We start from the raw sequence: 26,626 nt of genomic DNA on the forward strand, positions 1-26,626 counted from the left end.
TTAGCTCCTATGTGTAGAAATTTGTCCTTCCCTTTTCCCTTCCCTTGGTTGAACTTGATGGACATGTGTCTTTTTTCAGCCGTACTAACTATGTAACTATGTAACTATGTAACTATATTGACGTTTGATTTGTACTTATGAATAATGTTATATATGTTATATGTTTATCTTTGTTATAATGTTTACATACTGCAGGTGTTGCTATTCAGACATCATACATACAAGTAAACTAGTGAAAACATGACATAAACATGTAAAGTTACTTACAAGGTTAATAAGAGTGGACACTTCCATATCCATTCGGCTATTATCTGGCCATGGTAATAGCTCTGTGTTCATGTAATAAGCTTGGAAGGCGAAAATGGAGGTTTTCTCTTCCTCATCAGAATGATGAAATATCCTGTTCCTGAAAGAAATCCGCAATGCAACATACAGTAAATCCGCAACACACATTACATCTGCGGATTTCATTGCATAATTTTGAAACTCCATTGAATTCAATGGGGAAATTCCGCAACAAGTCTGCAACAGACAGTGAATGCTGCGGACAGAAAATTCTGCACCGCAGCCTATGTTCCGCAGTGGAGTTTTCTGCAACGTCTGCACAAAGTTAACTAAAAAGGTGTTGAAACCAATGGACAAACTTTCTGCTGCGGATTTCCACTGCTAACTGTCCGGAGCGTAATTCCACAGCAATTCCACCACGTCTGAACGTGCCCTCAGGGCACGTTCAGACATGGCGGAATTGCTGTGGAATTCCACTCTGGACAGTCCGCAGTGGAATTCTCCAGTGCCCGTTTTTTTCATTTCTTTCTATACATTTTTAGGAAAGTTAGTTCAGACGTTGCAGAAAATTACTTTGCGGAAATTAGACTGCGGTGCAGATTTTTCCCTCCGCAGCATGCTCTTTCCATTGCGTAGAAGAAGCGGAATTTCACTGCGTATTTCAGCCTTTGCAATGCAAAAACTGAAATCTGTGGCAAGTCTGCTGTGATACCTGTCAAATATGCAAATGCTGGTGCAGATTCATTGAAAAATTGCCCCAAATCTGCACCATTTTCAGCGGAAAAATTCTGCCACGTCTGAACGTGTCCTCATTATACAATGTGAGGTGTAGGAACTGATCAAGGTGATCAAGGGATTAATCTGGGCTGCTGAAAGCCTGTTAGGGCAACCGACTAGATTTTCAGTAAACATCGCTGTGATTGGTGAGTACAGACTCACCAATCAGAGTAATCGCTGGCATGGGACCACTCTAATTAGTCCCTTAGCAGTTGCTAGGGAGTCGTCACTGTCGGGGACAGCTGATCTCCTGCAAATGTGACACTGTCTGTTGTGACAGTGGCAGTTTGAATCTGCCACGTAATTATATTTCAAGTTGCGCAGAGTTACTCCCCACCTCGACTTACATTTATGTCAAGGTGCCGCAAGGGGTTAAATAAAAATGACAATTCTTTTTACAGAATATGTACATTGAGGGTATGTTCACGCAGGGTTTTCAGCCGTATTTTGGGGTGTAAACGCCTCGAAATATGTCCTTAAAAACGCTAGTGGCACGCCGACAAACAGCTTCCCATTGTAATCAATGGGAAAAAACGGCGTCTAGTTCAGATGGGGTGTTTTTTACGCCGCTGTTTTATAAAACGGTGCGTAAAAATACGCCGCATAAAACAAAGGAGCATGTCACTTCTGGAGCCGTTTTTGGAGCTGTTTTTCATAGGGTCAATTTAAAAACAGCTCCAACAAAGCCTCAAGAAATGTTTTCTGCTTTAAAAACGGCTAAAAACCAGAGGTTTTTTTCCCTTGAAAACAGCACCATAATTTTCAGCCGTTTTTAATTGTGCATGTGAACATATTCTGAAGCTTACAGTATATGGATCTTTGGAACCTTTATGTGGAATTTGGCTACACAAGGAATCATTTGTTAATGAGAAAAAAAAAAGCACCACAAGTCATGTGTTGATGGGTTAACCATTTATGTGTCACATTTAAATAGTAGAGTTCAACCTAACAATTTCACAAACAGTCAACTATTTATGTACATGCACCCATTTAAGAGTTTCAAAACACTATTAAGAATCGACTTGAAGAGTAAACTTTGCACTGCTCGCTTGAAACTTGTATCCGTTCCAACAACAGTCTTTGTGTATACTGTGTGTTTTGGCATTTTACTTATAAGGAAGTCATTAACCTAGAAGAGCAGAATATAGTGAAGCAATGAAGATAAAACATCTTAAAAATATTATCATTGTTTCCTTTGGATTTCTTCTTCTATTCACAGCCTATGGTGGACTTCAAGCTTTACAGGTAATATACATATGAAATAACCAATTTTTGCTGTTAATTTTGGCAGTTATGTTTTATTGCTCTTAATAGAAAAACATTACAAGCCATGTTATGTGTTTACACGTCTGGTATATTGTTTTATTAGCTAAACCAGAGAATCATACTCCAGAACAGTATGAGAAGATAAAGTATAATTGGAAACACAAGAACAACAATGCAGAATGTCTAATAGGCAAAATTGAATTTCTCATATTTTATGCTAAGGCCTGATTCACACGAACGTGTTAAACATCCGTGGGACGGCAGTTGAAACAGCGGCCATCCCACGGACCTATGTAATTCAATGTGGCCGTTCACACAGCCGTTGTTTCAACGGACCGTGTGAAGGGTCCGTGGGAAAATAGGACATGTCCTATCTTTTCACGCATCACGCATCCCTCCATAGAATCTCATCTATGGGGGATGCGTGACATTGCGTCCCGCAGCGCTGAGCATGGATGCATCTCGGACGTGAGAAACGGCAGTTTTGCACATCCAAGATGCGCAGCGTTCGTGTGAATCAGGCCTGTGAAAGTGATTAGAATATTTTTAAAAGATAACATTTTGCATGGACTCTATCTTGTATGGTAGGCGTCCATTTTGGATCAATGGAATCCATCTTTTGGCCTGAAGGAGCCATCTTGAGATTAATAAGTAAAAAGTAAATGTCAGCAGGTGTCCTGAAGCAATTCTATGTTATGTGTTCTTGAATTGAATGTTTTATTACTCTTGTAAGGAGCAGATCAAATAGCCTTGGCCGAATGGACAATGACATTGTTTACCAGAGGGAGGGGATTCAGCCATGGAAGAAGCGCTCTGTTTAATTAATTTAAACTTATCTGTAGTCTCCATTCTCTAATGAGATAAGAAGTAGAGACAAATTAACTTGTGTCTCTGAAATGTGTGTCTTCCCATGGGACAAGATTCAGGCCACCTGGGGCTTGGAGGGTGAAACATTATTATAATGCATTAAAATATTCTCATTGGCTGAATCAGAGTCATTATCATATTGTAGATGATTGGCTGAAACCAAAGCCTACACCTTTCCTGTCATTATACTTATATACTTGTAGGGATCAATAAAGAGCAGAGAAGGATTTTGAGCATACAAGCATGGTCTCTTGTGCCATCTTTTCTCTCAGATATATATATCTATTACCTATGATTTTAAAACTGGATAAATCACTGGAGGGCGGGTATCGGTTGACATACCCATTACAAATTTCAGTCTAAGGGTATGTGCACACACACTATTTACGGACGTAATTTACGGACGTATTTCGGCCGCAAGTAGTGGACCGAACACAGTGCAGGGAGCCGGGCTCCAAGCATCATACTTATGTACGATGCTAGGAGTCCCTGCCTCGCTGCAGGACAACTGTCCCGTACTGTAAACATGATTACAGTACGGGACAGTTGTCCTGCAGCGAGGCAGGGACTCCTAGCATCGTACATAACTATGATGCTAGGAGCCCGGCTCCCTGCACTGAGTTCGGTCCGGTACTTGCGGCCTAAATACGTCCGTCAATTACGGACGTAATTAGTGTGTGTGCACATACCCTAATATATTTTGGCCCATGATTGCGTTAACAAGGCCTAAGTCACAACAACCATTAATCAGAAATATTCTGGCGCTAATAATATAGCACAATGCTATCAATAAGCAGCTATAACTAATGGTAACCAAGTTCTTAAATGCAATGTGTACAGACAAATATACGCCCATAAAATCTTTATACATAGTATATGGGCTTGTCCCCTATATTTCCTTTATCAGTGCTGCATAATTCTGTGTTTATTATATACAGTGGCAGGCTGGCAAATTTTAGCCTGGGGGCAAGCATACAGCACTGGCCAAAGAGCAGCGGACCATTCTTAAGGCTTATTCACACGAACGGGATATACATCCGTGCAACGCGCGTGATTTTCACTCGCGTCGCACAAACCTATATTAGTCTATGGGGCCGTGCAGACATGTGCGTGATTTTTATGCAGCGTTGGTCCGTTGCGTAAAAGTCCCGACATGTCCGTTCTTTGAGCGTTTTTCGCGCATCACGCACCCATTGAAGTCAATGGGTGTGTGAAAACCACGCATGTCACACGGAAGCACTTCCGTGCGAACAGCGTGATTCGCGCAACAGCTGTCAAAAGGATGAATGAAAACAGAAAAGCACCATGTGCTTTTCTGTTTACAAACATCCAAATGGAGTGTCATAATGATGATAATCACGCAGCCGCGCATCATATGATGCTGCCACACGGAGCTGTCAAGTGGATTTTGCGGAGGCAAAACGCAGCGTTTTTTGCGTGCGCAAAAGGCACACGCTCGTGTGAATCCAGCCATAACCTCTTTACGTCTGCCTACCGTATAAAGGTGGTTGAAGTAACTGGGCTTTAACCCCTTCCCGCTGCAGCCCTTTTTCAGATTTTCATTTTTGTTTTTTCCTCCCCACCTTCCAAAAGCCATAATGTCTATAACGTCGATATAGTACTATGAGGGCTTGATTTTTGCGGGACGAGTTGTAGTTTTTCGTAGCACAATTTATTTTGTCATATAATGTACTAGGAAACAGGAAAAAAATTATTCGTGGGGTAGAAAATGAAAAAAACAGCGATTCCTCCATGTTTTTTTGCGCACCATTTTTACGTAATTCACTGTGCAATTAAAACAACATGTTAATTTTATTCTATGGGTCAATACGATTATGGCGATACCAAATATATATAGTTTTTTCTATATTTTAAAAAGTGTAAAAAATAAAATTTATTTTGTGTCACCAAATTCCAAGAGCCATAACTTTTTTATTTTTCCGTCGATTAAGTGGTATGAGGGCTTATTTTTTGCGGGAAAAGCTGTAGTTTTTAATAATACCATTTTGGTGTACATACGACGGTTTGATAACTTTGTATTTCATTTTTTGTGGGAGATTAAATTACCAAAAAATAGAGATTCTGGCGTTTACAAATTTTTTTTTTACAGCATTCACCGTCCGAGTTAAATAGTGATATATTGTAATAGTTCAGACTTTTACGGATGCGGTGATACCAATTATGTGAAAATGGGAAAAGGATTTTTTTTTTTACTTTTAATATATATATATTTTTCTTACACAAAAAAAAAGTTTTATTTAACTAATTTTTACTTTTTATATTAGTCCCCCTAGGGGACTTCAACCAGCGATCGTTAGATCGCTTGCACGATATACTGCAATACTAATGTATTACAGTATATCGTGATTCTGACAGGCAAGTATTAAGCCCTGCCGGACGCAGGGCTTAATAGGTGCACAAAGATGGCGGACCTGGGGGCCTTCATAGCAACCGTCACACCCCCCCCCCCCATGATTGCGTTGCCGGGGGCGCGATGAGCTGTTAGAGGGGGTTGCCCCCCTCTTTTTAATGATTTAAGGGCTATGCTGGGATCGCGTTCGAGCGCGATGCCGCTCGTTACTCTGTAGTGTCGGCTGTAACAGCCGACACCCGCATCGTATGGAGCAGGTTCACTCCATGAGCCCGCTCCATATTTTCCCTAACCGACTTTGGCGTATGGATATGTCAAATGTTTGGAAGGGGTTAAATTATTAAAGGGTTAAACTATTAAAAGACGGCTGCTAGTTATGTTTTCATGTTCAGATCACACGAGCAAACTAATACCCCTTAGGGTTTGTTTACACCTATGGATGTAGCCATCTTTATCTTGACTCTGATAACTTTCTTGAGCGTGATATCACATAAGAAAATTAATTAAAAAGTCATTGAAAAACTCTAGATAAATGATCTTGCCTATGTGTATTTAATGCGTTTAAAGTCAAGGTAAAGACGGCTACATCTGTATGTCATTGTTTCCATTGTTCTGCTAAATCAGAGGAGCAGAACAACGAAAATACCAGAAGTATCGGTACCACTGCGTGACAGCATGCTGTGCTATTGTTTCCAGTATTTTCGCCCAGATCTGTGTTGGAGGCCCCTAACGGAGCCTCCAATGCAGATGTAAACAGGCCCATCCCCGCAATACTGTTACTGAGCAAAACTACTATACAAAAATAGAAAAATTACCAATAATACCATGATACAAATAATTCCACCACACTATTACCGCAAAGTGACTGAATATTATTGCCATACTGTTACTGAATTAAAACCACTGTACAAAGCCTAATTTTAACACCACACAGTGACCACATAGTAAATATAATTACTATACATGCACTCTGCAGACTATATAAGTGATTACAGTACAGTTTTATACAGTGACTCACAGGTGACGTCTTCTCTGATTAGTCATTCACTTTCCCTTTTCTTCTCCATCCGTCCCAGGCCTCTATGATGACTTCTTCCAGCCACGACTCATGTTGGCTTTTCCAGCATCCTCCCTACCTATATTCCACCCTCTAAACAAACTCGCCATCCACAGAACTCCATACGGTAATAGCATCCCCCTTGGTGTCCCACACAATGAAAGTGCCCCCTCAGTAACCGTGCCGCCTCAATAATAGTGCCCCCTTTGTGTCCTATATAGTGTCAGAGTAGACTGGGTTCGGGAGGGTTAAAGGTACTCTAAGAATCCAGCCTTGGAGTCCAAATCAGGATATTGATGCATCAGAGAGAAGACACAGACATGTGCTTCAGTGTCTCATGTGGTGTTCTCTGAAGAATCACTCCCCGTTCAGTTTATTTATACAGTACAGGATGCAAAGAGAGATAACATACAAAAGTCAATAGTAAACACACACAATTACAAGTATAGCATCATTGCTGTGGTAGCTTAACTAATTAGGTAGAAGATCACTTATGGTACATACAAACATGTTAGATAAAGACACAGCCTGTGGAAAAGCCATGAGCCCCCAACTTTGGAAAAAAAACAAGTTAAACTGAACTTTAAACTTTCCTGGGGTTTTTATAGTCCATGTACACACATCTAATTATTAACTTGCTATCTCATTCTCATAGCCTGATTATACAGGATAAAAAACTTAACCCTTCGTTAACTTTCATAATAGTAAAAGTGCCCCATCAGTAATAGTGCCACATTTGCAACCCCACACAGTAATAATGCCCCATTTGTAACCCCTTAATGTAACAATGCCTTTAAAAGTCTCATTTATTGCCTCTACACAGTAATACTGCCCCATTTTTCCCATACAGTAATAGTGCTCCTTTAGAGGCCCCACACAGTAATAATTGCCCTCTTTGCTCTAAATAAATGAAAGAAAAAAACAGAAACTCACCTAAACACTGCTCTAACAACGAGCATTAAGGTTCTCTTCCTGGTCTCTACAACCTGGCGAAGGTGGCGTGATGCAGTGATGTCATCACGCAGCCTTTGCCAGGATGATGACGTCCTCTGCATCCTGGCTTCTGGGAAAAGATTGTCCCATTGCCAGACTTCTCCCCCAGTTGCAGTTGTAGGGGGTGCTACCGTGCCCAAAAGGGAAAGGGCCTGTCAATGCAATCGGGCTGATCTTTTTACACCTCTGAAAGGGTGCCCCTGTGGGGATGGGGGAACTGGGCATTTGCCCAGTTTGTCCCCTTCTAACGCCTGTAGAGCTCCTAGCAGTCAGTCAGACCCCTATTGCAGTGTACTGTTATCCCCCCAAATAGAGCCCTCAGAAGTCAGACCCCACCTTGTAATATAATAACTACCGAGGGCTCTATGGGTGTATTATAATGCAAGGGGAGTTTGAGCATCTAATTTTGCATGCTGAGGGTTCTATGGGGAGGAAACTCAGACCCTTCACCCTTGCAGTATAATAATTACTTTGGACTCTATGGGGAAAGGTAATTATACTGCAGGGAAGTTTGAGCATCTGACTGTGTGACGGCTCTAGGGGGGATAAATTCCCTCTGCAGTCGTTCAGGTTCTCAGACCCCCCTCCTTTGCAGTATAATCCCAACCCACAACATCGGTCGATCACTTTTAGAGGCAGAGCGGTGCTCAGTCTTTAACATGGCTCACTGGTAGCCTGCTTGGCTACTCCTCTCTTGGTTCTTTGGTCTGCATAAGCAGATGCAGTCCTGGGAAGAGAGCAGCCAGCACAGCAAGCAAACCACACACATTCATGTAGCAGCACTCTCCTTCTCCTCTCTGGCGGGGCAGTCTGTGCCAGAAGCGTGTTCTAGAAGACGTGCATATCGTGCATGCTTTTCTTAAAGCTAAAGTGTTTCCGTGGTTGGCGGCAGTCATTGGGTATGGTCTGCTGGCCCTAAAAAAATCTACTGGGAAACGTGCCCGGGGGGAACATGCCCCCTTGCCCAGCCCAGCCCTGATTATATATAATCAGGGGCGTAGCTAAAGGCTCATGAGCACCGATTCAAAAGGTCTTATTGGGCCCCCCCTGCAAACTTCTCATGGCCGACGGTACGCAGCTTTCGGCTGCATCGCTGGGTCTCTTATGTGACCCAACAATGCAGCACTAGCAGCCAGGGGCACTAAGGACTTAAAATGTCAGGGTAAATAGCCCCAATACATATGTGTCCGGCCAAAAAAAATGTGTTCGTGTGTGTGTGTGTGTGTGTGTGTGTATAGGACACAGCATAGCATAGCTATAGCACTACGACCCTATAAACTATGGATAGGATTAGATACATTGGCTCAGCAGACAGTATCACACATGATAGGATTAGATACAGTGGTTCAGCAGACAGTATGACACATGATAGGATTAGATATAAGGCCCAGCCGACAGCATCACACATGATAGGATTAGATACAGTGGCTTAGCAGACAGTATCACACATGATAGGCTGAGATATAGGGCCCAGCTCGCTGACATTGCTGCTCCAGCGCTGGACCCAGGAAAGGTAAGAATAATAATTGTTTTGCTTTTTTATGTGTTACTAATTATTTTTGTGTGTTTGTGTTATTCTACAAGTTCGATCGTTGGACTACGTCGTATTCGAGGACTACTTCAATGACAGCATTTTTTTATTCTCAATAAGATGGTTAATGGGGGTTGTGTGTGTTTTTTTATTTCAATAACCTTAGTAATAGCCACTGGCTGATTGACAATCTCAATTACTAAGGCGAAGCTTAATGTTAGCAGGTGAAGAGGCTAAAACTAACCCCCATTATTACCCTGGTATCCACCGCCACCAGGGGTACTGGGAAGAGCCAGGTACGAACCAGTACCCGACCATCTTTAGCGATGGTCAGGCACCGGGGCAGCCATAGGCTGGTAGTATTAGGCTGGGGAAGGCCAAAAACAGTGGCCCTTCCACCCTGGTAATGCTGCCTGCTGCTGCTGTGTTGTATCTGGCTGGTTATGAAAATTGGGGGGGGGACCCCACATTGTTCTTTCCAATTATTATTATTATTATTTTTTTTTTTAAATGACGTGGTTTCCCCCCATTTTTCATAACCAGCCAGATATAATAAAGCATCAGCAGGCAGCATTACCAGGAAGGGAAGGGCCGCTGTTTCTGGCCTTTCCCAGCCTGATAATACCAGCCTGCGGTCGCCCCATTACCCGACCATCGCTACAGATGGTCAAGTACTGGATCATACCCGGCTCTTCCCAGCACCCCTGGTGGCGGTGGGTACCGGGGTAATAAAGGGGGTTAGTGTTCGCCTGTGCAATGGCTAACACTAAGCCCCGCCTTAGCAATGGACGCTGTCAATCAGCCGGCGGCCATTACTAAGGCGGTGGTAATATAGTTAAAAAAAACCCACAAAGACATAGAAAAAATATTTTATTGAAATAAAAAATAAACCCACACAACCCTCATTAACCATTTTATTGATAATAAAAAAGCCGTCATCGAAGTAGTCCTGGAATCCGACGCAGTCCAACAACCGAACCTGTAAGAAAACACAAAAAAAACGATTAGTAACATGTGTTAGACTTAGATACAGGGCCCATGTGTGATACTGTCTGTGGGACCCTGTATCTAAGCCTACCACAAGGTAGGCTTAGATACAGGGTCCAGCAGACAGTAATCTTATACAGTATAAGATTACCGTGTGCTGGGGCCCCTGTATCTAAACCTACTGTGTGGTAGGCTTATATACAGGGCCAATCAGACAGGATCACACATGGGCCATGTATCTAAGCCTACCATGTGATTGGCTTAGATGCAGGGCCCAGCAGACAGCATCACATAATCTGTGATCCTGTATCAAGGGCCCTCTAAGCCTGCTACATCGTAGACTTAAAGGAATTGTCCAGTCCCTAAACATTGATGGCCTATCCTCAGGATAGGCCATCAATAGCTGATGGGTAAGGGTCCGACTCCCGGGATCCATCAATCAGCTGTTTTGATGGGGCCACAGCACTCATACGACAGCTGCTTCCCCTTCATTTCCCTTACTCGCTCACACTGTGAATCGCCGACACGGATTCACAGTGTGAGCAAGTCACCAAAATGAAGGGGAAGCAGCTCTCGTAAGACTGCTGCGGCCCCTTCAGAACAGCTGATTGGCCGGCTCACGGGAGTCGTACCCCGCCAATCAGCTTCAGCATACAGGGATATTACTCTTACCCTCCTCTTCAGCTGCCTGAAATTCTGTCCTGACTCTATCCGGGATCACGACGTTGTGCGGTGCGCACAGCGCTGTGACGTCAGGACCTCCACTGCGCTCCGGAAGCAGGAAGGTAAGTGCTGTCAGTTACTATAGTAACTTTTTATTGATATGGTGCGGTGGGGCGCGGGTCCCCTGGCTTCGGGGCCCGGTGGCAATTGCGACCGCTGCGACCCCTATAGCTACACCACTGTATATAATAATGTCTAAGATTGCTTGTCACTTATTGCAATGCTAACAAATGCACATGATAAATTATTGTTTCAGATAAGCATCATCTAATGGAGGTAGATATCACTAGGATGCTCCAGTCAGGGCAGGATTCAAATTTTTAATAACATGTTCCCTTGATGGCGTGTGGGATGCCCAGGGTGTAGTGTGCCACAGAAAATTATGTAAGTTAGTATTTGTGTAAATAGCAGTAATATCCCATACATTGGTTTGCCACAATGTTAATATATCAATTAATATATTGAATTGGCTAGATGTAGATATGGTTCAAGCTACATAAAAAAAAAAAAGTGCACAAAGATGGTTTACACCCTAGAGTTCTTAAAGAGCTTAGTTCAGTTATTTTTGTGCCCGTCTTCATAATATTTAGAGAGTCTCTGGTGGCTGATATAGTTCCAAGGGACTGGCGCAGGACAAATGTTGTGCCTATTTTCAAAAAGGGCTCTAGGTTTTCCTGGAATAATTATAGACTAGTTAGCATAACATCAATCGTGGGAAAAATGTTTGATGGACTTTATACAGGATTGTGTGACAAAAAATAAGTGATAGCCAGCACGGATTTACTAAGGGCAGAAGTTGTCAAACCAACCTGATTTGTTTTTATGAAGAGGTAAGCAGAAGCCTAGACAGAGGGGCCTCTGTAAATCTAGTATTTTGGACTTTGCAAAGGCATTTGGCACTGTCCCTCATAGACGTCTAATGGGTAAATTAACCTCTTCACGCGCTGCTCCGCAATAGTACGTCCTGCAGAGGGGTTAGTTCCCGCATACAGACGTACTATTGCGGAGTAGTTCCCGGCGCACACTGTCCTAACGAACAGTGTCCGGGAACCGGGAGGTCAGCTGTCCCCGACAGCTGACACTCCAGCCTTGCCGGTCAGCGGACCATCGCCGCTGATTTCGGCAATTAACCCCATAAATGCGGCGACGGATTGCCGTCGCCGCATTTAAGTGGTTTGAAGCACATCGGCAGCCCCCTTGAAGTGATTGTGGGGGCTACCGATGCTTGTCACGGCAATCGGAGGTCAGACAATGACCTCCGGGTTGCCATGTACGGAAGCCTCGGAGGAGCAGCCTCCGGCCGGTCCTCCGAGCCTTCCTGTCAGTGTGACTGTCACGTCACAATGACAGTTTGGGTATGTGCACACACACTAATGACGTCCGTATACAAAAGTATGATGCTAGGAGCTCGGCTCCCTGCACTGTGTTCGGTCCGGTACTTGCGGCCGAAATACGTCCGTCAATTACGAACGTAATTAGTGTGTGTGCACATACCCTTAGAGTACATTACACTACGTGTGTAGTGTAATGTACTCTAGCAGCGATCAAAGCTGCAAGTCCAAGTATCCCCTAGTGGGACAAGTGAAAAAAGTAAAAAAAAGATAATAAAAATGTTTTAAAAAAAGTGTAAAATAAAAGTTCTAAGTTATATAAACAAACACTGCATTTTTTTCCTATAATAAGTCTTTCATTATAGGAAAAAAATGAACATGTTAGAAAAAGTACACATATCTGGTATCACCGCGTTCGTAACGACCCCCACTATAAAACTAGGAAAGAGAGCAAAAAACCACGGCGCCACTTGGTGTGGATCAAAGGAGATGGAGGTGAGGGATAAAAGGAGATATATATGCTCACCGTGAGGTTAGGAGAGTTGAATTGAGGTGTCCACGGGATAGCTGCTGCCAGATACGAGCCGTTTACCGAGGTGACCGCTTGGGTACGATAAATGCAAGAAAGAACAAATGGGATCTATGTTGGCGCTGCTGCGTGGTGTGGACAAGGTACAGATCCAGAAGACCAGTTTATGTAAACTGTTTTATTGCTATATTTGCAACGCGTTTCAACGCCGAACTGGCATTTTCGTCAGGCATAAGGGGTACAGAAAGAAAGAGACATGTTTATATACACACATGAGGCCATCTGGTTTGGGCCAGTTCAGACTGATCAATTAGGTAAAAAACCGCGAAAAAAGTTCAAAGGGAAGGATCTATTACAATAGCAGTTAGTAAAAGTTTTAATATGAACACATAAATAAAAAAAAAAAGTCTATACGTAATAAAAGACGTGGTGTCACGTCAGAGAATGATTTTGGAGCGATATAAAGGGGTGGATAAAAACGTTGTGTCGTGTCTAAGGGACAGCAACGTTTGGTTGCTTGAATCGTTAGCTGGTGTCATCGGGAGAGGGAGGTGAGCAAGTCATATCTGGTTTTTATTATTGTTTGTTAAGTCATAAGGATGTTAGTTATGTTTGAGAAGTGAACGATTCTATCTGGTGGTTTTTGCTGTTTACACGTTGCCAAGGAGACCAACTATGTTACGGAGGCCGATGGGGTCCAAAAGGAAATGGAACGCACGGTGAACCGCATAACGCGAGGGATCGCTGGGCTGCTCAGAAGGGACAGTGAACAGGGAGAGTATCTGCCAAAAAAGAAGAGAGGGACGGGGGGTGAGTATGAATGAAGAACCATAAGTGGATATAGACAAAATGCCTTGGTTAGTATGATGATATGTTCAATGTAAATATTAGTTTGACGGAACACAGAACGATATTAAAGGGTAAGGATGACCTTGTTAAGGTGGTCGGAACAGCGCCTATATTCTTGAATGAATGTATGACTTATGGATTTACTTTAAAAGTGAGAGTTTTTATCAAAAAGCGTTAAGTGTATTTGGTTTTGTGTGTGAAGAAACCGCAAATGTAAAAATGGTTTATTATATAGTTGTTACTGGAAGGCAAGGATGAAGACTAACTGAATATTAAAATGCTGTTAGGGGATGCGGAGAGAATTATGATGTCTTGATTTGCGTTATAGTAGTTTATGGGGATATCATAGTTCAATATACAGACCGTTTACTTGATCTGTGTAGCGCTATAGTTGTTGAATTTTTATATAGATTCGCGTGGGTGCAGAAGGGGTTGGTTGTTGGATATTTTTCAATGTTGGGGTTGGTCAAACAGTTAGTCCAAAGATGACTCTGTGATGTCATTCAGACCCAAAGGGTGTAATGTATTCATTTTAAAAATCCAGTTGTTTTCCCTTTGTTTTAATTTGCTGAATCTGTTTGGGACGTCAAAATGAATATGTTCAATGGGTGTGATTTTGATTTTGTTAAATTGGCAATCATGTACCTGAGAGAAATGACGGGATATACTGTGTTTGAGGTATCCAGTGTTTACATTGAACCGATGGTTGTTAACTCGGGTTCTTAAACATTGGGTGGTTCTTCCGATGTACTGCAACTGGCACGGGCACTCCATTAGGTAAATGACGTATGAGCTGCCACAGTTGAGGAGAGTTTGAATTGTGAATGTTTCGTTGGTGACTGTAGAAGTATAGTTATATTTTTTGTGGCTGATGGAATTGCAACAAAGGCAGCGTGAATGTCCACATTTATAGGACCCTTTGAGGTTGGAGAGAAAGTTTGCTTGGGGTGTTGGATGTTTCTTTACTCTGCTGGGGGCCAGAATGTTTTTGAGGGTTAAAGACCGTCTGAATGTGATGTTTGGTTTATATGGTAATGTGTCTTTTAGGTGCGGATCATTTTTTAGGATGTGCCAATGTTTGGAAAGGATGTTCCTAATTGTTTTATTACCTCTGTTGTAGGTGGTGATGAAGTTGAGATTAGAGTTGGTAGAGCCTGATTTGGGTTTCTTGAGGGGGGGGTTTAAACAGGACTTTTGTGTGAGTTCTGAAGCTTTTGATCGTGCGCCTTTTATGAGTTTAGTGGGAAAACATTTGTCTTTGAATCTTTTTTCAAGGACTAGGCACTCCTTGTTGTTGTCTGTTCTTGTTTACTGTTTGTTCTAGTTATGTTTTTCCGATAACTGAGAGTAAGGCATATGCTGAAAAAGTAGAAATGCCCGAGCAGGCATCCACTTGATATAATGAGAAAGTTATTAATTATGTCATGTATGGTCTAGTTCTCTCTCTTTTTCATTTTCTTCCTTTCAAGAACTGATTCAAAAATGCCTTTGATTGCGTACAAGTAATTCCTTGCACAGATCTATGAGCCGCAGTTCATATATATATTGTAAATGTATTGCCTGTACTATGTTTATATTGTTACAAATTTCCTAATAAAAATATATTGAAATAAAAAGTCGCATGTACCCGAAAATAATACCGATAAAAACTACAACCCGTCCCGCAAAAAACAAGCTCTTACACAGCTTTTTTGATTGAAAAATAAAAAAGTTAAGGCTCTCAGAATATGGTGACACAGAAAATAAAAGTGATTTTATTGCGCAAACGCTGCAAAACATAAAAAAAACCCTATATACATATGGTATCGCCGTAATCGTACCGGCCCGCAGAATAAAATATAATGGGCATTTATAGTGCACGGTGAACGCCGCAAAAAATAAACTAAAAAACATTGTCAGAATTGCTTGTTTTTGGTCACCCGGTTTGCAAAAAAATTGAATAAAAAGTGATCAAAAAAATTGCATGTACCCCAAAATGGTACCAATTAAAAGTACAGATTGTCTCGCAACAAATAAGCGATGCAAAATGTGCAGTGTTTTCTAAAAGCGGATAAGATCCGACACCATTTATCAGTGCGACACCGGCCACATATCCACATTTTTATACCCTCTTATTATGCCCTGATGTTCTCCGCACAGATTACATACGCCCCCACATTATAAACTGAAATACCAGCAAAACCCCAAACAGAAAAACTACCAAGCAAAATCTGCGCTCCAAAAGCAAAATGGCGTCCATCCCTTCTGAGCCCTGCAGCGTGCCCAAACAGCAGTTTGTGCCCACATATATGGCATCGCCATACCCGGGAGAACCCGCTTAACGCTTTATGAGGTATTTGTCTTCAGGGGCACAAACTGGGCACGACATATTATGCACTAAAATGGCATATCAGTGGAAAATTGCAATATTCACACCATCCGCTGTGCATTAACCCCTTTGAGCACTATGACTTAATAGCACGTCATGGTGCGTGGGTGATGTATGGAGCGGCTCACGTGCTGAGCCCGCTCCATACGCTGCGGGTGTCAGCTGTGTATTACAGCTGACACCCGGGACTAACGGACAGGAACAGCGATCGCGCTGTTACAGGAGTCTGTAAAAATAACAATACACTGCAATACATTAGTATTGCAGCATATTGTACCTGCGGATCAAATGATCGCTGGTACAAGTACCCTAAGGGGACTAATAAAATGTGTAGAAGAATTAAAGTTATTAGTAGTGAGAAAGAAAAAAGTTTAAAGTTAAAAAAAACAAACTTTTCCCATTTTCCTTCAAAAGTAATGTAAAAAAATAAACAGAATTGATATCGCTACGTCCGTAAAAGGCCGAAATATTACAATATGCCATTATTTAACTCGCATGGTGAACACCGTAAAAAACTTAAATAATTTAAACCGCCAAAATCGTTGTAGTTTTCGTTTTTACCGCACGGCGAAAGCTGTAAAAACGAAAACCCCCAAAAATGGAATCAGTTTTTTTTCCTATATTCCTATATTTTCCTATTTTTTTTTCAGTTTCCCAGTACTTTTTATGGCACTGTAAATGGTATCAATAGAAACTACAATTCCTCCCGCAAGAAATAAGCCCTCACATCACTCTACTGACGGAAAATGAAAAAAGTTATGGCTCTTGGAAGGTGGGGAGTGAAAAACGAAAATAAGAAAGCAAAAAATGGATCAGTCCTGAAAGGGTTAATTCATTTCTAATGGAAAAAAATGTATGACCACTTGTGGGGTATTTCCGTACCCGGGAGAAATAGCTTTACAAAAATTGGTTGTTTATTTCTCCTTTATCCCTTGTGAAAATGAGAAAATTCAACATTTTAGTGGAAAAAAATTGTGATATTAATTTTCTCCGCCTAATTCTAATAAATTCTGCAAAAGACCCGTGGAGTCTAAATGCTCACTGTACCCCTAGAAAAATTCCTTGAGGGGTGTTTCCAAAATGGGGTAACTTGGGGGGCTTCCACTGTTTTGGTCCCTCCAGGGCGTTGCAAAGCCGGCATGGCACCGAAAAACAATCCAGCAAAATCCGTGCTCCAAAATCCAAATGGCGCTACTTCCCTTCTGAGCGCTGCCATGGGTCCAATCAGCAGTTTATTACCACATATGGGGTATTGCCGTAATCAAGCTTTTTAAAAAAAAAAGTTGATTTTCATTTTCACTGCCTAATTCCACAAAATTCTGCAAAAAACTGTGTGGTCAAAATGCTAACTATACCCCTAGATAAATTCCTTGATAGGTGTAGTTTCCAAAATGGGTCACTTTTGGAGGGTTTCCCCTGTTTTGGTCCCTCCAGGGTCCCTCCAGGGTGTTGCAAACGTGACATGGAACCGAAAACCAATCCAGCAAAATCCATGCACCAAAATCCAAATGGCGCTCCTTCCCTTCTGAGCCTTGCTGTGGGTCCAATCAGCAGTTTATTACCACATATGGTATTATCTCTTGTAAATATTAAAAAGTTCTATGTTTTTTCAGAAAAAAGTAGATTTTCATTTTTACAGACTAATTCTGATAAATTTAGCGAAAAACCTGTGCGGTCAAAATGCTAACTATACACCTAGATAAATTCCTTGAGGGGTGTAGTTTCCAAAATGGGGTAACTTTTGGGGTGTTTCTACTGTTTTGGCACCACAAGACCTCTTCAAACCTGACAAGGTGCCTAAAATATATTCTAAAAAAAAGGAGGCCCAAAAACCACTAGGTGCTCCTTTGCTTCTGAGGCCAGTGCTTCAGTCCATTATCACACTAGGACCACATGTGGGATATTTCTAAAAACTGCAGAATCTGGGCAATAAATATTGAGTTGCATTTCTCTGGTAAAACCTTCTGTGTTACAAAAAAAAATGTATTAGAAATTTATTTAGGCAAAAAAAAGAAAATTTGTAAATTTCACCTCTACTTTGCTTTAATTCCTGTGAAACGCCTAAGGGTATGTGCACACACAGTAATTACGTCAGTAATTAACGGACGAATTTCGGCCGCAAGTACCGGAACGAATACAGTGCAGGGAGCCGGGCTCCTAGCATCATACTTATGTACAATGCTAGGAGTCCCTGCCTCGCTGCCGGACAACTGTCTCGTACTGTAATCATGTTTTCAGTACGGGACAGTTGTCCTGCAGCGAGGCAAGGACTCCTAGCATCGTAGATAAGTATGATGCTAGGAGCCCGGCTCCCTGCACTGTGTTCGGTCCGGTACTTGCGGCCGAAATACGTCCGTCAATTACGGACGTAATTAGTGTTTGTGCACATACCCTAAAGGGTTAAAACACTTTGTGAATGCTGATTCGAATACCTTGAGTGGTGCAGTTTTCAAAATGGGGTGACTTCTGGGGATTTTCTAATATATAAGGCCCTCAAAGCCACCTCAGAACTGAACTGGTCCCTGAAAAAATAGCCTTTTGAAATTTTCTTTAAAATATGAGAAATTGCTGCTAAAGTTCTAAGCCTTGTAACGTCCTAGGAAAAGAAAAGAACTTTCAAAAAACGATGCAAACATAAAGTAGACTTATAGGAAATGTTAACTAGTAACTATTTTGTGTGGTATTACTATCTGTTTTACAAGCAGATACTTTTAAATTTAGAAAAATGCAAATTTTTGCAAATTTTTTCTAAATTGTGGTGTTTTTCAGAAATAAATACCAAAATTATCGACAATGTTTTTCACTAACATAAAGTACAACATGTGACAAGAAAACAATCTCAGAATCGCTTGGATAGGTAAAAGCATTCCAACGTTATTACCACATAAAGTAACAGATGTCAGATTTGAAAAAATTGGCTGGGTCCTGAAGGCCAAAACAGACTGGGTCCTGAAGGGGTTAAGGACTATAGGTTTAGAAAGTATTGTTTGTAATTGGATTGATAATTGGCTCAAGGACCGTATCCATAGAGTTGTGGTGAATGATTCCTACTCTGAATGGTCCCCGGTTATAAGTGGTGTACCCCAGGGTTCCGTGCTGGGACCACTATTATTAAACTTATTTATTCATGATATAGAGGATGGAATTAATAGCACTATTTATATTTTTGCAGATGATACCATGCTATGTAGTATTGTTCAATCTATAGAAGATGTTCGTAAATTGCAATCTGATTTGGACACACCAAGTGTTTGGGCATCCACTTGACAAATGAGGTTTAATGCAGATAAATGTAAAGTTATGCATCTGGGTACCAGCAATTTGCATGCATCATGTGTCCTAGAGGGAGCTATACTGGGAGAGTCACTTGTTGAGAAGGATCTGGGTGTACGTGTAGATCATAGACTAAATAACAGCATGCAATGTCAATCAGCTGCTTCTAAGGCCACAAGATATTGTCGTGTATTAAAAGAGGCATGGACTCGCGGGACAGGGATATAATATTACTACTTTACAAAGCATTAGTGAGGCCTCATCTAGAATATGCAGTTCAGTTCTGGGCTCCAGTTCATAGAAAGGATGCCCTGTAGTTTGAAAAAATACAAAGAAGAGCAACAAAGCTAATAAGGGGCATGGAGAATCTAAGTTATGAGGAAAGATTAAAATAATTAAACTTATTTAGCCTTGAAAAGGGACAACTTAGAGGGGATAGGATTAACTTATATTAATATATGAATGGCACATTCAAAAAATATGGTGAAATCCTGTTCCATGTAAAGCCCCCTCAAAAAACAAGGGGGCACTCCCTCTGGTTTAATCTGCAGGTTCAATCTGCAGAGGCGACAAGCTTTCTTTACTGTGAACTGTAAATCTATGAAATAGCCTACCACAGGAGCTGGTCACAGTAGCTACAGAAGATGGCTTTAACCCCCTTCCCGACATTTGACGTATCCATACGTCATAGCCGGGTAGGGGAAGTATGGAACGGGCTCACGGAGTGAACCCGCTCCATACAAAGCGGGTGTCGGCTGTATGTTACAGCCGACACTTCACAATAACGAGCGACCGCGCCATTTAAATCGTTAGAAAGAGGGGGGCGACCCCCTCTAGCAGCTCATCGTGCCCCCCGCAATACAATCGCGGGGTGGCGATGGTTGCTATGGCTGCCTGGGGGCCTAATGAAGGCCCCCAGGTCCGCCATCTTTGTGCACCTACTAAGCCCTGCCTCTGGCAGGGCTTAATAGAAGCCTGCCAGAAAGACAATATACTGCTATACATTAGTATTGCAGTATATCGTGCAAGAGATCCAATGATCGCTGGTTGAAGGCCCCTTGGGGGACTAATAAAAAAAGTTAAAATTTGTAATATAAAGGCTTTTTTTATTTGTAAAAAAAATTAAAATTAAATGTAAAAAAAAAAACCTTTTCCCATTTTTACCCTAGAGCATAGTAAAAAAATAAATAAATATAACTGGTATCGCCGCATCCGTAAAAGTCTGAGCTATTACAATCTATCATTATTTAACCCAAACGGTGTACGCCGTAAAAAAAATTGTAAACGCCAAAATCGCTATTTTTTGGTCACCTCAACTCCCACAAAAAATTGAATAAAAGTGATCAAAACGTCGCATGTACCCCAAAATGGTATCATTAAACACTACAGCTTATCCCACAAAAAATAAGCCCTCATACCACTTAATTGACGGAAAAATAAAAAAGTTATGGCTCTCAGAATTTGGCGACACAAAATAAATTACATTTTTTACACTTAGTTTTTTACTTGTAAAAGTAGTTAAATATAGAAAAAACTATATATATTTGGTATGGCCATAATTATATTGACCCGCAGAATAAAGTTAACATATTGTTTTAATTGCACAGTAAGTTACGTAAAAACAAAGCGCAAAAAAACATGAAGGAATCGCTGTTTTTTCATTTTCTACCCCACAAATACATTTTTACCACTTCCTACTACATTATATGGCACAATAAATAGCGCTATGAAAAACTAAAACTCGTCCCGCAAAAATTAAGCCCTCATAGGACTATATTGACGGAAAAATAAAAAAGTTAGGACTTTTGGAAGGTGGGGAGGAAAAAACGAAAATTTTAATCTGAAAGTTGTTTAAGACGGGAAGGGGTTAAAAAGGCTTAGATAATTTCCTAGAATGAAAAAACTCCTATGTCAATGTGTAGAAATGTTTCCCTTCCCTTTTGTCATCCCTTGGTTGAACTTGATGGATATGCGTCTTTTTTTCAACCGTACTAAATATGTAACACTTTGAATATAAATATATGTACATATATACCTCCCTATACAGAGTCACTATGTTATATGCATTCATTACTTATAGACCTATATGCAAACATTCACTGAGAGAAGGAGGCAAATTTCCCAGCCTTTTTTCACACCCCTTAAATACAAATGTTTAGTGTATAGATACAGTATCAGATCAAAGATTTATCAAGAGTAAGAGCACTAGAACCAATCTCATAACTTAAATACACTATCAGAACCGAGCTGAGTGCAGAAATTGCTAAAACCAAGTTAAGTACAGAGATCAATTGCAAACTTAGGTTAACCCATTCCATATAACTGAAATTATATGGAATGGGTTAGTTATTTCAACAATCTAGATTGGAACCACACAACATCTCCACAGACCATACAAATCAATCCAGGTCTGATATGTCACACTCAGAGTGAGAATAAACAACAACATAACAGGTGACATCTCCTCTGAATGCAGTCATTGTCCATTTTTTCTTCATCCGGCCAAAACCGTCATGACGACTTCTCTCGGCCACAACTTTTTTTCTGTAGAGCTTGCGGCCAATGTCTATGGCTCCTCATTTTTTACGCACATCTCCACACTCTATACTAGGACAAAATGCGCAGAGTGCCTTATACTGTGCCTCCTGAATATAACAGTGCTACACACTCTTTGTCCCCTAAAAATAATAGTGCTACACATTTTTTGCCCCCTAAAAATAATAGGGTGACATACACTGTGCCCCTAAATATAATAGTGCTACATACACTGTGGCCCTGAATATAATAGTGCTACACACACTGTGTCCCTTGAATATAACACTGTGCGCTATGAAAAAAATGGTGCTACATACACTGGGCTGCTACATATAACATTGCCACACACTGCACTTTCTAAAATAAACTGTGCCACACACTGCGCCCCCTGAAAATTACAGTTCCACATATCGAGTGCCCATTAATCAGTACCAAATATAGAGCCCCCGTGAAATAACAGTGCCACATACAGTTTCCCATAAATCGGTGCCACATATGGATCCTGCATAAAATAACAGTTCTACATAAGGTGCCCCCAGAAAACAATGGTGCCACATACTGTGGCTCCAAAAACCAATAGCACCACATTTTCTGACCCCAATGAAACAGTGCCACACTGTGCTGTTCCATATATGTATGTATGTATGTGTATATATATATATATATATATATATATATACACCCACAAAAGCAAGAAAGCAGCTTGGAAGATTCAGGTGCAAGACCTTGGCACAGACCCGAACATTTGCAACGTTTAAGTGCAACTAATTGTGGCCTTTCTCTATTTCAGATATGTGAATAAAGTCCACCATCTTTTTTCACTGAAGTATCGGAGAGGTGCCAATTTTGTTTGATATATAAGTATATATATATATATATATATATATATATATATATATATACTGACCTGTCCAAAATCCCACGCTGCCATCCCATCCAGCAATGCATGCCAGGCATGTCCACTTCTGGCCAGACCTGGCACTTACAGAACGACGCAGGCAGTGCGATGACGTCATTGTGTGTCTACATCATAGCGAATGTGCCGAAAGTTGGTGCAGGAGCACGAGAGATATTATAATGACCAGTTGGTGAGAACCAGATGAAACCAACCCCTGGCTCGAGTCCATAAGATGCAGCAATAATTAGAAACAAAAACGGGGGAAAATATTTTATTGTATATATCCTTGGGTGATATGGTATAGTAGCAACACATCACACATAATCTGAGTTTAACAGACAGTAGAAGTGCACATGCATATTCTCGTTCTGAAAGGTTTTCCCCAGTCCTGGAAACTGCATATCTCCGGACTATTAGACACACCAGCATATATTTTTTACATATTTTAGCAAAAAATAGTGTATCTAAATGTAAAAAACAATAATAATAAACTAAGAAAGCTATCTACCTTATAACTGGCAGCATCAGTCCATAAACCTTCTAAGTTTAAAATTAGTCTCTCACGTACCTCTAAGGCTGGATCCACACAGTGTTTATTTGCATTCTTTAATTGATTTTTTTTTTGTGTTTTATTTCCCCCAAAAAAATAGTTGCGTTTGTGGCAGTTTTGTAGCGTTTTTGGGATCAGTGGCGTTATTTTTCAGAACACAGACTGCTTCAGATATGGCGTTTTTCTTTCATTATGGGTTTCTCTATAGAACTTAAAAAACTCCATAAAAAAAACTGTGAGAAGGAGGCCTAAGTTTAAACGAGCAATTATATTTTTCTCATGGGTGATCATGACGATTGATAACTTTGTTCCTTTAACCCCTTAATGCATTATCACGTAAGCGCACATCACAGGATAGGTCCCCTTTCCACATTCTGACATGCTTTGTACATAATGGTGATCACGCAGTCACAGAAGCCATGCCCGTGCAGTCATGGCAAAAGCCCGGCTGTAAGTGACAGCTGTGCTCCTGCTACAATGACCAAGATCAGAGAAACCTACATGCCCAGCAGTTTAACCCCTTAAATGCTGCGTTCAATAGCAACAGCAGCATTCAGGTGGTTTAACAAAAGGAGGGACCTCCCTCTGTTATCCATTGGCGATCTGCTATAACTGTCTGCCGATAGGTTGCCACAGCAGCCGTGGGCCAAACATGGGCCCCCCGGCCTGCCACGAATGTACAGTGAAGGAAATATGTATTTGATCCCTTGCTGATTTTGTACGTTTGCCCACTGTCAAAGACATGAACAGTCTATAATTTTTAGGCTAGGTTAATTTTACCAGTGAGAGATAGATTATATAAAAAAAACAACTGAAAATCACATAGTCAAAATGATATATATTTATTTGCATTGTGCACAGAGAAATAAGTATTTGATCCCCTACCAACCATTAAGAGTTCAGCCTCCTCCAGACCAGTTACACGCTCCAAATCAACTTGGTTCCTGCATTAAAGACAGCTGTCTTAAATGGTCACCTGTATAAAAGACTCCTGTCCACAGACTCAATTAATCAGTCTGACTCTAACCTCTACAACATGGGCAAGACCAAAGAGCTTTCTAAGGATGTCAGGGACAAGATCATAGAGCTGCACAAGGCTGGAATGGGCTACAAAACCATAAGTAAGACGCTGGGTGAGAAGGAGACAACTGTTGGTGCAATAGTAAGAAAATGGAAGACATACAAAATGACTGTCAATTGACATCGATCTGGGGCTCCATGCAAAATCTCACCTCGTGGGGTATCCTTGATCCTGAGGAAGGTGAGAGCTCAGCCGAAAACTACACGGGAGGAACTTGTTAATGATCTCAAGGCAGCTGGGACCACAGTCACCAAGAAAACCATTGGTAACACATTATTCCGTAATGGATTAAAATCCTGCAGTGCCCGCAAGGTCCCCCTGCTCAAGAAGGCACATGTACAGGCCCGTCTGAAGTTTGAAAATGAACATCTGGATGATTCTGAGAGTGATTGGGAGAAGGTGCTGTGGTCAGATGAGACTAAAATTGAGCTCTTTGGCATTAACTCAACTCGCCGTGTTTGGAGGAAGAGAAATGCTGCCTATGACCCAAAGAACACCGTCCCCACTGTCAAGCATGGAGGTGGAAACATTATGTTTTGGGGGTGTTTCTCTGCTAAGGGCACAGGACTACTTCACCGCATCAATGGGAGAATGGATGGAGCCATGTACCGTCAAATCCTGAGTGACAACCTCCTTCCCTCCACCAGGATATTAAAAATGGCTCGTGGCTGGGTCTTCCAGCACGACAATGACCCGAAACATACAGCCAAGGCAACAAAGGAGTGGCTCAAAAAGAAGCACATTAAGGTCATAGAGTAGCCTAGCCAGTCTCCAGACCTTAATCCCATCGAAAACTTATGGAGGGAGCTGAAGATCCGAGTTGCCAAGCGACAGCCTCGAAATCTTAATGATTTACAGATGATCTGCAAAGAGGAGTGGGCCAAAATTCCATCTAACATGTGTGCAAACCTCATCATCAACTACAAAAAAACGTCTGACTGCTGTGCTTGCCAACAAGGGTTTTGCCACCAAGTATTAAGTCTGGTTTGCCAAAGGGATCAAATACTTATTTCTCTGTGCACAATGCAAATAAATATATATAATTTTGACAATGTGATTTTCTGTTTTTTTTTTTATATATAATCTATCTCTCACTGGTAAAATTAACCTAGCCTAAAAATTCTAGACTGTTCATGTCTTTGACAGTGGGCAAACTTACAAAATCAGCAAGGGATCAAAAACTTATTTCCTTCACTGTATGTATATTAGAAGGTATAGATATCTGCAGCAATACCAGCATACAAAAAAGATCCCCAAAGTGGGTGGTGCACGCAGCAAAAATAATGCCGGTTCCAAAGGGATTTACTTATCCAAAGTTAGAGAAGACACAACTGCAGCACTTGAAGCGATTGAAAAAACCTGTACTTGTTTATTCACCAAGCATGAACTTGCAATGTTTCAACCCTGATAGGGTATTTCCCAAGCATAAATACAATATATATAGTAACAATCTAGTGACATCATATCCTGTTTATCAATTATCTTACAAAGACTTCTTAAAGAGAACCCTTCACCTCCCCATACATGTGCAGCTGAGTGCAGCATGTAATGGGCAGGGCTGCACAAACCCTGGGGCACTTTACATTTTTTTCTACCTTCCTCCGTTATTAAAATATCAGTGCCGTTATATTTGGCGCCCGATATTTAACCCCCTGAACTGTCAATGGGGCGTGTAATGGCAAGGGGGCGTGTTACTATTTTCTGTGACACTGTCCAAATCAGATACCGACAGTGTTGCAGCAAGAGCGAGGATAGGGGAGAGAGTGTGCGTGCGTGCGTGCGTGCGCACGCACGCTTTCACTCTGCAGTTGTCGAGATCAGTCTTCTGCCGAACTGGCAAGGGGGCGTGTCACTGCTACGGACTGTGTAAGAGCTGGAGAGAGAGCCCGCATGTGTGCTCTCCTCTCTTCAGCTCTTGCGAGAGATCAGTCTTGTACTTTGTCTGCCGAACTGGCAAGGGGGCTTGTTACTCGCACTCTCCCCTCTTTTCAGCTCTTACAGTCTTAGTCTTTTACTATTGAAAAAAAAAACGCAAAAAGAAGAAAACTATACATACAGTAATTGGTAGCTCCGTAACGACCCAAACTTTAAAACTATTATGTAATTTATCCCGCACGGTGAACGCCGTAAATAAAAAATTAGAAAAACTCCGGAATCGCTGTTTTTAGGGCCCATCACCTCCCAATAAAAATGGAATAAAAAGTCACATTTACCCCAAAATATTACTAATAAAAATGACAGCCTGTCCTGCAAAAAAAAGTCCCTGACACAGCTTTGTCCACGCAAAAATAAAAAAGTTGTGGGACTTAGAATATGGCGACACAGAAAACAAATGGTTTTATAAAAAAAAGTGAT

The 26,626-nt window shown here is 41.3% G+C and overlaps 1 protein-coding gene across 1 annotated transcript in view; it reads left to right on the plus strand.

Annotated features, from left to right (window-relative positions):
• Window positions 1–2,217: 2,217 nt before the first annotated feature.
• LOC142760540 (protein unc-93 homolog A-like) overlaps window positions 2,218–26,626 on the plus strand; it is a 224,566-nt gene continuing 200,157 nt past the window's right edge. The window contains exon 1 of the mRNA XM_075863733.1: window positions 2,218–2,307. Coding sequence (XP_075719848.1) covers window positions 2,218–2,307 — 90 coding nt within the window. The remainder of the gene's footprint in view (window positions 2,308–26,626) is intronic.

Source organism: Rhinoderma darwinii, chromosome 4, assembly GCF_050947455.1.
Source record: "Rhinoderma darwinii isolate aRhiDar2 chromosome 4, aRhiDar2.hap1, whole genome shotgun sequence".
NCBI lineage: Eukaryota > Metazoa > Chordata > Amphibia > Anura > Rhinodermatidae > Rhinoderma > Rhinoderma darwinii.